The 13,736-nt window shown below is 42.3% G+C and overlaps 1 protein-coding gene across 3 annotated transcripts in view; it reads left to right on the top strand.

The window, feature by feature from the left end:
- LOC149303710 (protein shisa-7-like) overlaps positions 1-13,736 on the top strand; it is a 37,864-nt gene that overhangs the window by 19,099 nt on the left and 5,029 nt on the right. For 2 of the 3 annotated variants that reach the window (XM_089481040.1, XM_089481041.1), the window contains exons 2-5: positions 1,510-2,158; positions 5,432-5,586; positions 8,993-9,058; positions 13,030-13,182. In XM_089481040.1, coding sequence (XP_089337166.1) covers positions 1,611-2,158; positions 5,432-5,586; positions 8,993-9,058; positions 13,030-13,182 — 922 coding nt within the window. In that variant the 5' untranslated portion in view covers positions 1,510-1,610. The remainder of the gene's footprint in view (positions 1-1,509; positions 2,159-5,431; positions 5,587-8,992; positions 9,059-13,029; positions 13,183-13,736) is intronic. The other variant, XM_089481042.1, reaches the window with a different exon arrangement.

Genomic DNA, 13,736 nt, shown 5'->3' on the forward strand with positions numbered 1-13,736 from the left:
CAGGGAAAACTGGAATAGTGGCTGGCAGAAGATGCAAAGACAAGTAGCCCATTGTCTAGACAATCCCAAACATGTCAAAATGTCACTTCCTGTCATAGTCCATAGTGTTTGTGCCTGTGAGAAGGGCTAGGCGTAATTTTGCATGTTTTCATGTCTTGGGGGTCAGGGGCTATAGAAGTGGGGTTCAGGAGCTGCACTATGCCCACCCCACTCCCCACAACTATTCCAACTTTCACCTGTGTCAGCTGCCTTGAGAGTTGTCTGCCTGCTGGGAGACACAGAGAAGCATAGCAATTTGCCACAATCACCACCCTAAGAAATGGCAACCCTAGCTTTGAGCCGACACAGTGCACATAGATTCAGTGTATTCATGAGTGCTGCCATAACTAGGGCAACCCCTCTCCCAACGTGCATGTGTCAGGAATATTATTGCTGGGATTTGTAGCTCTCAACATTTGCCCAAGGATGACAATAAGAGGCACTGGCTCTGGACACAAAGTGGCATTAGTAAGGATTGCGGACGGTCTACTGTAGGTATGGGCAACTATGGAAGGCTAGGGGGTTGCATTAGCCCTCCAGGAGACTTTGGAGGGCAGCACCTTTCCATTGCACTTTCTCTTGCAAAACACACACACACACATGCAGTTGGCCCTTCTCATTTGTGGCTTTGGTGTTTATCACATGGAACGAATCCCATACAGAAACTAAATTTAAACTGAAAACAACCTCCATTTGTGGGTTGTTTTTTAAGATGATGTTTGCAGTTAACCTGAACAGAAAGTTAAAAAAAAACCACATTTGCAGGATGTTTTTCAGATTACGTTTGCATGAAAGAGAAATAACCTGATTAGCAATGGTGGCAATACAGAACCTCCATTATTAGAGGCAGAATACCTCTGAATATGAGATTACGGGGGTATATGATAGGGTGGGTTGCTGCCTGCAAGCTCTGTTTGTGGCTTCTGGAAAGCATTTGTTGAGTTGGCCCATGGCATTTTGCCACCTGAGGCAAAGAAGAGGTGGGTTGCTAAACCTGGACTGCCAGTGGCGTGTTACTTCGGTACTGATGATGGGCTTAGATCTTTCACCCTTCCCTACTTGCATGGGGCCAGTTTAGGGTATTGTTTTAATGTGTATGTTTTTAAAGTGCTTTTATCTTTTTAATTGTATTCTATGTTTAAACAAGTCATCTATTTTAATATTGCAATAGTTCAATTCCATTTTAATTGTCATTTTTGTAAATTTTTAATTGTACTGTGTTTTTGATCCCAATTCTGGGAGAAAAGCAGAATATAACTGATGATGATGATGATGATGATGATGATGATGATGATGATGATATCTCATAGCCCACACAGTTCTGTCATCCAGCAGAGGGACATGCCTAGAAGACCAGGATCTGCTGCCCTACCTCCACTGTTGGAAATTGTATTTTTGAGCCAGAAGGTCTTTTGGTCTAATCCAGCAAGGGCTCTTTGTAATTTTCTTATATTCTTTTTATCTTTGCAGCATTTCTTCCTGGATTTCTTTTGTACACTTTTTAAATACCTGGAGCAATCTGCACTGGCAAACCCTGCTCAAGCATCTTGGCTGTATTTCTTCCGCTGACCATGTACCAGTTGCTGACAGTAATGCTGTATGCTACTCTGGAGGCCCTTGCTGGGCGCACAGCTTTAGCTGTCATTCAGGTACCCCATCACACAAACCAGAGTTGGGGATTGCCCAGCTTGCTGGCCCACCTGAAGCGCTTGACATCATCAAATACCAATGCAACCATGAGTGCAAGCAGGGTCCGGCCCTCTGAGACGTGCCAAGGCTATTACGATGTCATGGGGCAGTATGATGCTGCATTCAACTGTACTACGGGGGGATACCGGTTCTGCTGCGGCACATGCCAGTACCGGTTTTGCTGTGATGACCGATCCAGGAGGTTGGAGCAAGGGAAGTGTCGTGATAGCCCTCAGTGGTTTGCCACTACTGTTGCTGGCACAGCCACAAATGGACCCGATTCATCAAATGGGAGCAAGCAACAGGGCAACAGCACCGTGTACGTCATCTGTGGTGTCATTAGCTTCACTTTAGCGGTGGGAGTTGGGCTCAAATTCTTCTTCAGCAAAGCTTCAAGGAGACCACATGGAAGAGAACTCAATGTGCCCAGGTAAGAAAATACAGGTCTAATATTGTATTCTAATTCTGATCTCCGCTAGTTTTTGTGCAAATGGAAGAAATTATAGGAGTGGGAATGATGTTCAATTTGTGGTCTACTTGGATTCCTAGATCACTTTCACATATAGTCTCATTCAGCCAGGTGTCACCCATCCTATATCTTTCCATTTCGTTTTTCCACTCTAAGTGCAGTACCAACATTTCTCCGTGTTGAAATTCATTTTGTTAGCTTTGGCCCAGCTTTCTAGTCTGTTCAGGTCATTTTGAATTTTGAGCCTGTCCTCTGGAGTATTAACCACTACTCCTAATTTGGTGTCATCTGCAAATTTGATAAGTATGCCCCCAATAATAATAATAATAATAATAATAATAATAATAATAAACCTTTATTTATAAAGTGCTGTAAATTTACACAGCGCTGTACATACAATCTTTTTAATTGGACGGTTCCCTACCCTCAGGCTTACAATCTAAAAAGACACAACACAAAAGGAGAAGGGAAAGGTGGTGGGGAAGGGGCCTCTCTAGTAGGATAAAACATATAAAATACATAGCAATATAGGAAATGATTCAATAAAACAGGCAACAAAAGAACATCAAATAGCAAGTGACAATTATGCAATACCAGGTAACGCTGCCCTGAACAGGATGGTCTTCAACTCCGTTTTGAAGCTGGTTAAAGAAGTGATGGCTCTTGTTCGCGGGGGAAGAAGGTTCCAGGAGTGAGGGGCAGCGAGTGAAAAGGGGCGAATCCGGGATGGGGCAGAGGAAATCCTGGTCTGGGACAGCAGACCTTGACTACCAGAACGGAGGGCCCTAGTGGGAAGGTGAGGGGAAATAAGGTCTGATAGGTAAGGAGGGGCCAGTCCATGGAGGGCTTTAAATGTCGACAGCAGGAGCTTATACTGAATGCGGAAAGGGAGGGGGAGCCAGTGAAGGGATGCCAACACAGGAGAGATATGGTCACAGCGGTGGGCGGATGTGATAATGCGTGCAGCTGAATGCTGGACAGAAATTAAAGGACAGAGGTGAGAGAGAGGAAGCCCAATTCTGTCATCCAAGTCATTGATAAAGATGTTGAATATCACTGGGCCCAGGACAGAGACCTGTGGGACCCCACTGGTCACTTCTCTCCAGGATGAAAAGGAGGCAATGTTGAGCACCCTTTGGTTCGGCCAGTCAACCAATTACAAATCCATGTAATATTTACATTCTCTAGCCCACATTTTACTAGCTTGTTTGCCAGAATGTCATGGGAAACCTTGTCAAAGGCCTTACTGAAATCAAGATATACTATATCCACAGCATTCCCTTCATCTACCAAGCTGGTAATTTTATCAAAGAAAGAGATAAGATTTGTCTGGCATGACTTATTTCTCTGAAACTTGTGTTAACTTTTTTTGGTTATGGCATTGTTTTGTAGATGTTCACAGACTCTCTGTTTAATAATCTGCTCTAGTTTTCATCTGACCTTTAATGGGGCTATCTGAGGGGCTGAACCAATTTTGGGAACAGAGTTCATCACCCCACTGATTTAAGAGTCACCAGTCACCACCAGAGAAAAGTCATAGGGACCTTTGTCATGAATGGACAGGGTATGAGGTAGGAAAACAAGGATCAAAGCCATAGAGGGAGACCAGAAGGTTCAAGATATTGCTTTGAATCCTTTAGCCTATGGCAGACTCCAGAACACTGCAGTTAGTGAAAGAAAGACCATTCTGAACATGGTGTGCGAACATGCCGGTGCCCATCAGTTGACATATGAGTGGAGGAAGAAAAAGGGGTGGGAGTTGGAACTTCTCATGTCATCTTCAGCTGAATATGTTTGTGAAGATATTAGAACTCAGCTGTTGTCAATTGCTCTGAAAGATAGTTTGCCCATCAAAAACAAACTTCACCAGCATGCGCGTGCACATGCACACACACACACACACACACACACACACACACACACACGTAGCAATAGCAATACCAGATGCATTCTAGGCTGTCTTTTCACTTTTCCCAATGGGTGATTGTGGGGCACAACAGGCTGGACCAGTGCTCTTGCTTGCCAGGGACATGCACCCCACCAAATTAAAAATAATCCCACAGAATCCTCTGCAACATATGAAAACAGAACAAGAGTGGTTTCTTGGCAAAAAATAAGGTGTGAAGAATGTCCTTCCTGAAGTGAACAAATTTGAAAAATACCATCCAAGAAGATCTGAAACAGGTTCTGGGACTTGTGGTTAGCACAGAATGACAGAGTTGGGAATGCTCTTGTAGATCATCATGTCCAAGCCCCTGTTCAGTGCCAGAAAACCAGTTAGAGCATCCTTAATAGATGGCTGTCAAGCCTCTGCTTCAAGATCTCAAGTGAGGGAGATCCCACCATCCCTCTATGTAATTTGTTCCAAGCTGTGTTTAATGTCAACATGTTCCTTCAAATGTTCACCCAAAATCTACCCAATGCTTAAAAGTTAACCCATTAAAATAACTTTATTGTTTTTTAAATCAAGGGCACACATTGTGGCTTTAAAGCATAATGAATACAGGGTAAATATTACGGTAGTTTTTTGCATGAGTAGTTTTTATTCATTATTGTGAAAACATCAATTTTTAGTGGTTTAAAAATGATTTGTTATAACATTTTATGCTGCATTATGTTACTCACTAATTGTGAGTAAAGTGTAGCGACCAATGCAACTCCTGCAAGAATTGACACAAAACGTAGCAATGTTCCTTTTCAAAGTGACATTTCCAAGTTCTGAATGTACCTTCCTCAGTAGATATAGACCTGCTGTCAGGGCAGGAGGAGTTGGCATATGGGTGGGATGGAGAATAAGTCTTTGTCCTTTTATGTCTGAGAGTCCTTTAGATTTAGAAGAGCACTCTCAGTTCAACACTCTTTTCCAGGCTAAGCATCCCCAGACAAATTCAATTTGTCCTTATAATCTTGTTTTCTGTACCTGTGACTTTGTCACTATCACCTAACTTTGATTCAGCTTGTCTGTATCTTTCTTAAAATGTTGTACCCCAAACTGGATATAATTCTGAATCTGTGGCCTTTCACTGTGGCTCAGACACTGAACATGTTTTAATTACTGGAATGTTCTCTCAGGCACACATGTTCCCATTACACCATTACGACACACCACTTCCCATATGGAATAAGCTGGATAAATGCATGCATGTTTCAGGTGCCTCAGCCTACTCTGTACAACTGCTACATGCAAAGGCTTCATAGTTTTTTTGCTGACTGTTGGTTTCCTTCTCTGGACAGGGCTCTGGTTGACATTCTCAGACATCAAGCAGGCACCACTTCATGCTCTGAACGCAACAACAGCCTTGTGATTAACTCAAACTTCCAAGACAATGGTTCAGCCCGTCCTCCAAAGAACCTGTATAACCCGGTGAAACCTTCCAAGAGCAGCCATGGTAAGAGACAGCTAGAAGGGATGCAGTTTGTCACAAAGGCAGAGGAGGCTTGCTGTGATCAGTTGCTTCTGATGTGAACCACCATAGCAATGCGTTTAACAGCAGCTTTATTTGGTGAAATGTTATCTTGATTTGTTCTGTAAATCTTCACTTGATTTCTAGTTGCTCTTAAGGGCATAAAAGATAACACAATGTGCCCTTTTCAGGTCTATTGGAGCATTGGACTCAGCCATGGGTGTGGGTGAGGAATGTGCTAATGCAACCATTATTCTATTATGCATCTGGGCACATTTTGTGCAGTAGGAAAATAAAATGTGCAGTAGGAAATAAGATATTCTACACTTGGCAATATAGGCTTTAATCAGGAATAAGATTACTTCTTGAGATCTATCTATATGTTGAGTCACCATCCAGCAAATGATTCAATGAGCCCACTCTAATTAGAACGAACCAACAGGATTCTGGCCTATGTGATTACGGTGTGTGTCATAGACTATGTCAACATTTCCTGTACTTGATATGACACAGTTTCCTACATTTCAAGATGGTTGTGCGGTAGGACAAAATGGTTAAAATAAAGTGGACAAGGCAAGTGCCTCTATTGGATGCTTTGCTGAACAGAGTAGTAGGGGGTTAGCATCTTGGCCTTTGTCAAATGAATGTTAACTGCAACCCTTTGATGGCAAACTCCAAGCTGAATGAGCCAACACCCATGCTTCATAGAATAGTATGACAATGTGAACAGTGGAGAATTCCAGGAGGCTAACCGACCCTACTGTCACCCATACTCTTTTCCCACTGCCCTTCACATTAATAAACTGGATAAAAACCATGCCTGCATGATACCTACTGCCATGCCAACACCCCTTTTCTTTCACAGTCTAAATTGCATGGAATTCCTGCTTTGCTGAAGATAGCTGGGGACTAGGCCAAAGCACCAGAAAAAAGCTTGGGAATAACCAGCTTATACATGGCTCACTTTCTGTGGGTTAGCATCATTTTATGTAGGCTAAAATATAAGATAAAAGCTTTGCTACAAGCTTCTTGGTAAAATAGAAATCCCTATATCTACATGAGTTTTCTCGTGGACTCTGGTCTGGATCAACAAAATGATGCAAAATGAGACAATATGCCATGACCACAAAAGATTATTACATCCAGCCAGTTTCTCTCATTAGCAAAGAGGTTAGGAGGGACAGTTTCAGGCTAGCAAAAAATCCTGTCTTTTGTTGTATATACCATTTGGCTTTGATCGTTTAATTGATAGGGCGATCACTAATTTTGCCCCTAGAATAAAGAACTTGCCTACTTGCGACTGCAAACCTTCCCACCATACCTAGCATCAGAGGCCTGCTTCACTTTGTCATTGTATCACTCTATTGCTAAAGCAAAACAGCAATGAGCCTGGCCAATGCTTCAACAGATGTGTTAGAAGTCATGCGACCCAAGGTATATAGAACCTAAACCATGGTTTTGTCAGGATGTCTGAACCACTACCGTTCTACAATCATAGTTTGCAAAAAGCCACCAAATCATGTCCTGAATCCATAAGTCTGCAAATTCATGGTTTGAACAAATATTTGTTCAGCATCTGAATCAACAACTATGTGAGCTATTGTTCTTGGAAGCTGTTGGCTGTCTTGCATCTGTGGGATTCTCGGGGAAGAACATAGATTGAAGTTGAACAATCATAATTTGCCTATACGTGTGGAATGCAGGTTGGGCTATGGAATCTAAATATTCATTATCACAAACCATGGTCTGATGTTAAGGTTTGAGTGAGGGATCAACTAGGGATTCCCATTCTATTCTGGAAAGAAAGTGTCATATCATAAAACCACCTATAACATGTTCATCTAAACCAGAAAAACTTGGATGAAAAATTACACACCTTAAATGAGATGAAGGCCCCACTTCTCCTTTCCTGGCAGCATCCTGAACCAATCATTGCATGACCAGGATAATGTTTTTTGTCCAATTTCCCCCCTTCCCATCCAACCTCCAGCCCCTTCTCTCACCACAGAAATATTCTCATATAAACTATCTTGTGTTAACTCCTGCTCTTTCAAGACTTCAGCTTTGAAATGATATATGTATAAACAGTAGGAATTAAGCTGCAAAAGCTTGTGGGGAAACAGCCTGTTTGCCATGACAACCAGTTCTAGCTGTCTGGTTGTCTTTGTGTCCATGTGAACATTAATATTAGGGTTGGGGGGGGGGGGTAGAGGAGGTCCTTATTCAGACATGAACTGTTTCCCTTTACAGGTAGAATAAAACAAACCCCTGGGTTATGCAGTTTCCTGTACTCCAGCAAATTTTTCCTCCCTTCCAGAAATGCCCAGAGACTCAGCATGCTTGGTTTTAATCATTCCTTCAAATCTCAGTCTTAGGTGATGAGTGCCAACAAGACTGTAACCCAATTGAATGCTGATCAGTAAGAGGGAGCAGAACCCAAAGTTTCTTCAAAGTGATGAGGATATTCAACAGTGGCCAGATGTTTTAACCAGGCACATAGGACTCAGATGTTCGATTCCTTTCTATCAATAAGAATGTTCCATGTGTCTCTGTCTTTCCATCTGTCTGAACTGTTTCAACAAATGCAGAAGGAGGAGAGAGAAAGAGCTAGATTAAACCTGTGACCCACAAAGGGTTGCTCATTTTTCAATTTGTCTACGTGTTTGTAATGAAGACAGTGTTAGCCAATGGCTTTATCATCTTACCTTGGAAAACTTTACATTTTGATCTCTGCAGACTAAACTTCTGTTAAAGGCAGGTGAATGGGCAAGACATGTTTTCTTTTCCCTGGCCAGTGGCTGGCATTAACATATCTGGGCTCCTATAACAGCCAGACTTCATGATTTTGTGTTCAGAGCCCAGTACTTGCAGCCCAGAAACTGTAGCATCCAAGCAAAACCTCCAAAAATCCCATCAGCTAGCTTTGTCCCAAAGCATTCTTTCAGAAACCTGTTTGGAACCTGAGATTACCAATGAAAAACTCCTAGATTTGTTTAAGAAAGGATTTATTTTCAAGACACCAAAAGGGAAGTTCCCTTTTACAGTCAAGGAACTGCGATGCAGATATAGTGATGTGCACTGTCAGCATTTAAAGTAGGAGCCCCCAGCCACTAAATTTTAGGTGAATCAGGGAGTCTCTTTCTGGCAACATCCCTAGCACCACACACAGTCCCTTGCATGGCGCAAAGAGGGCATGCCAAACTGTCTTCCTCCTGAGCTATGAAAGAGGCAGTCAGGCATTTGGTTATATATACGCATCCTGGAGATGACATTTGTAAAATCTGAAATGAATGACCTCTAGTAGCCACTTCCAGCAGATCTCTATTGCACTAGCGGATAAAAGTTAGCACCCTGTCCCACATGAGTACTTCTCTTTTCTTTTGCCTTGCAGATAACATGCATCACAATTACATCCATTTGAATGTCAACAGCCCTAAGCACCACACGGCCACTCTGGGTAAGTGTCAGGACCAGTTGTAGCACAAGGAGCCAAAAAGGTAGAAAAGTACAGTAGTGTGAGAGAGCCTGGCATCTTAGCCCGCACCTCCATGATGGTGACATTAAGGCTCTTTTTGTTTTGATTTTATAACCAAATCTGCTTTAATCAGTTGTCTATTATTTGTGTTTCTATTTTACAGTTTGTTCTTTTGATCTGTGTTGGATTGAATAGTTTTGGTTTCAATTTAGTTTTAAATGGCTGACCCAAGAAGGACATTGATAGGGCAACTAATAAGTGGAATAAATCAATGTGAGGCAGGTGTCCTTCCTAATTTTAACTGGAGATGACCGAGGTTAAACTTGTGACCTCCATGCATGCGAAACATGTGCTCTCTGACAGCATTCTCCCAATTTTATGCATATTTACTCTGATGGAAGTCCTGCTGTGTTCAATAGGACTTACTCTCAAGTACGTCTGCACAGGATTGCAGTTTAATTAGCATTTTACCCCTTGTCTCTGACAGCTAACTACTTAATGAGTAGTTTGCTTTATAACTGCAGTTATTATCAAACAAAATGGGTGGAAGAAAGAACTAGACTCACGTCCCCAGTGGTAAGATCCATCAAGCTGACAGGACCTTTCTGATAGTGACCTCCTCCTTGAGGAGTATGTGTCCTAGGATATGTGCATGGCTCCATTTTAGCCTCAGTTTAATTTGGAATGAAAGCCTGTCTTTTATAAAGTGTGTGTGTGTGTGTTTTAAATTGTTGCAACTGCTTTAGATAAAATAAATACAATAGTCTTCCAGAAAGGATCAGGAAATGACATGTTAAAGAGATGATTCCATGAATAGTGTGCCTGTGATGGAAGGCATCGCCCCAAGATCTAGGAAAGGAGGTCTTGCTGAACTGGATCGCTTTCCCTTTCCACCAGTCACAGCTCCTGGCATCCACACTACTATGGGATGAGTGGATCTGCAATGGTTTACATCCCTGACTTTAAAGGAGTTATCCAAGGTGCTGAACCATATGCCGAAAAGAGGATCATCATTTTGGATAGCTCATTTAAAGTTTAAACCAAAACCTGGAATGGCTTCACTCTCCCCCCTACCACAGAAACCACCAGGTATAAAATGCAGTGAGAAGAGGTGCAGTTCTTCTGTCCCTTGCAGTCCTCTTCCTTGTGCATCTATCCCAAGAGAATATGGTCTCATTTTTCCTGTTCACAGCTGGGTGATATCTTCCTGCACTGAATAAGAAAGCCAGAGCCAAAACACTTGTGATGCAGCTAGTAATAACTTTAATTTGCTTTAATATGAATAGCAACCATGGAGGTGTATGTCTCCTGATTGGGATCATGCCAAGGGGGACATTAGCTGTTTTCCCCACAGTGCTTATGATTTGGACTGGGAGCATCACATTTGCCTTCACCACTTCTTAATCACAAAATTACTAATTGCATGAATAATATTATGTCTCTCTTGGATCTAAGAGCGGAGGATACTGTTCCAATCTAGTCAAATAACTCCTGTCTTTCCTCCCTTGCTATCCTTGTGCCATTGCTGTTTTTAAAGTGATGGGGCTCTAATTGGAAACTTATGTTGGTTGCTTCCTTGATGGCAAACAAAAATGTGGGGCGATCAAGATGGAGATGGGGGTTAGAGGGTGGGAATTGAAAGGAAAGCTTATAGCAGCACTTAACCCTTCACTAGCAGTTCTAAAGAATCTTTCTGTCGCAGTCTTAGAGAACCAGGCTATAGAAAGGGATGATGGAGGATAAGGATGGACTCAGGTGAGGATAAGGACGGATTCAGAGTTTTGCAACCTGAGGCACAGATGCTGTGTGAAGGCACAATTGGGAGGGGGCTGTTATTGGGCTCTTCTCTACTGAAGTGGGGACTCAGTGTGACCACCACTGGTTGCGTGTCCACAGTAAAAATAATTATTTTTAAAAATATGTAGCCATTGAGGTATTATTTTACATTTTATGAGTCATGCAGTTGCAAAATAATAATTAAAAGACTAAGCAGTTCCTGAGTTACAAAGGCCTGTTACAGACTGCCAAAATAAAGCTGCTTCGGGTCTCTTTGGAGGTATGCTATTTAAATGATGCATGGGTCCTAAGAGTCCGGAGGTCGCGCCAAAGCCACACTCCATTCCTAAGCACTAGAGTGCAGCTTTGGTGCAGCTTCCGGATTCTTAGGATGCATGCATCATTTAAACAGCATACTTCCAAAGAGACCCGAAGCAGCTTTATTTTGGTAGTCTGTAACAGGCCAAAGAGACTATGAGTGAGTAAATGATGCCATTCCATGATAATGCTGTTCTGCCATTTACAAACAAGAAATCAGCAGTTAAAGCCAGCCATGGGAAGAGAGCTAATTTAGAAAGATAGTTCCATAACCAGTGCCATTGGTTGTGTGTCCATCCACAACAGTGGCTGCATTCTGGGCATATCTCAGTTAAAGTAGATTACTTCCAGGGATTACTTCCTTAATAGAAAAATTGGTATTGAAGGCAGAAAAAACATGGAAGGAATAGGGATAGATTCCTATGCCACCAAAAGAAAAAGAAAGAAAGAAAGAAAGAAAGAAAAGGAGTCCAGACTTTTATTAAAAACTGCTATTATGCACATGTGAAATGAAACAACCAATTCAGGTAAACTTTGCATTAGTCAGTGAAAACACTGAATCTTCTAGCAATCACTCGAAGGCTTTCAAATGTATCCATAAAGGTCTTTTTCTTTCACCAGATCCCACTTTTCTTAGGATTTCCATTTTGGTAACCAGACTTATAGATCTCTGCTTTTTAAACATGGAGTGTAGGGTAGCCGGCGAGGCAGACTTACCTGTTCTCTTTTTTTTCCTTCATTTTGCTCAGGGTGGTAGGCAGGTGTAAAAAGCCTTTGGCTGCATCCACACTGCAGAAATAATACGCACTGCAGACCTCTGGTACTGCAACAAATTACAGTTCCCAGTATTCCATACCATTGAGCCATGGCAGTTAAAGTGGGGTTCAAACTGGATTATTTCTGCAGTGACGATGCAACTCTTGTAAGAGGAGTTTTGGTGTCAGAGGCTGTGTTCAATGAGGTATGCCTGTATTCTCCCTTGGTTGTGGGTTTACCTGCTAGCAGCATCGAAGACTAGATAGCCACCCAGCCTTATCATTATCTGGCTGTGTCTCAGAAGGATTTTTCTGATTGCGTGCTTCAGGGCACTGTGGGAAATTAAAAATGGTGAGCATCTCTTCAGCCACTGTCTTCCTGATCATACAGTCATGGGACTGGGCAGGAAGACCAAATGGCAGTACCCATAGGCCCATGATGGGGCACTCAGATGGCACCAGCCATTCAGGGATGTTGGGGGCTGCTGTCAACCCTGATCCCAACAACCATCAATTGCATTTCACTAATCCATATTGGACAGACAGTGAACTATCAAACTTGCCATCTGGATGCTTAGTAAAGAGAGCAGTGCTGTGTTGTACTATACAGAGAATGCTCTTCTCTTTGAAGGTGTTCTTGATCTGAAGGTGATTCAGTCTATACCTGGGTTAAAGATTTTTTTAAAAAAATCCTAAAGCAGGGGGGCTTGGACGTTGCCCAGCAACAATTAATACGTAGAGTACAGCCTGACCAGCCACACAGGTTACCTGGGCACAATCTTCTGTAACATGGCGAGACTGTGTTTCTATTTAAATTACAGCAATCATTTCTAAATTTGCACTTAGCAGAGGCGAACTGTACGCAAATCTATGTCTTCTGTCCTCTTTTCAAAGTGATGTGTTTCTTCTTTTTTTGGCAATATATTCAATGTCCACCTTACCTGTAAAAATAGAGGGAATATGAACAAATGGTGTCAGTTCCACATTTAATGGCAAGTGTGGAAGTAACTGCTCTTAATACAAGCAAAACAAAATCGAAAGCACTGGAAGCAGGTCTGAGTTAAACTAATAGGTGTTCTTTCCTTTTTCTATCCCCCTTAAAAGACTGGCATATGAACCACACGCCCAGCCACTCCAGCACGAAGTACAACACTCTCAGCTGCTCTCGCTCCTTCCACAACCTCTCCCATCTGCCCCCATCCTACGAGACGGCTGTCAAATCAGAACTCAACCGCTATTCCTCTCTCAAACGCCTAGGTAAGCTGGGTCATTTAGAAATTGAGTATGAGACATTTATTTCTAGAAGAATAACCGTTTGGTTATGTCTAAATACCCTAAACGCATCAGATACCATTGGCTCTTGGAAGCTAAGCAGGGTCAGCCCTGGTTAGTACTTGGATGGGGCACAGCTAAAGAATTCCAACTGTTGTAGGCTATGTTGCATTAGAAAACCCCATGAAATTAATGGGGGTGCCATAAGTTGTCAAGTGACTGTTCTGGGCACCACAATTCAAAAAGGATGTTGGGAAGCTAGAGGGTGTCCAGAGGAGACTGACCAAAATGGTGAAGGGTTTGGAAACCATACATACCCTATGAGGAGTGACTTGGGGAGCTGGATATATTTAGCCTGGAAAAGAGATGATTGAGAGGTGATATGATAACTCTGCTTAAATACTTGAAGGGGTGTTATATTGAAGAATGGAGCTAGCTTGTTTTCTGCTGCTCCAGATAAGAGGTTCCACAGCAATGGATCCAAACTACAGGAAAAGAGATTCCACCTCAACATTAGGAGGAATTTCCTGACAGTAAGA

Source organism: Sceloporus occidentalis, unplaced genomic scaffold (assembly GCF_023333645.1).
Source record: "Sceloporus occidentalis isolate IW3139 unplaced genomic scaffold, rSceOcc1.0.p SCAF_14, whole genome shotgun sequence".
NCBI classification, from domain to species: domain Eukaryota; kingdom Metazoa; phylum Chordata; class Lepidosauria; order Squamata; family Phrynosomatidae; genus Sceloporus; species Sceloporus occidentalis.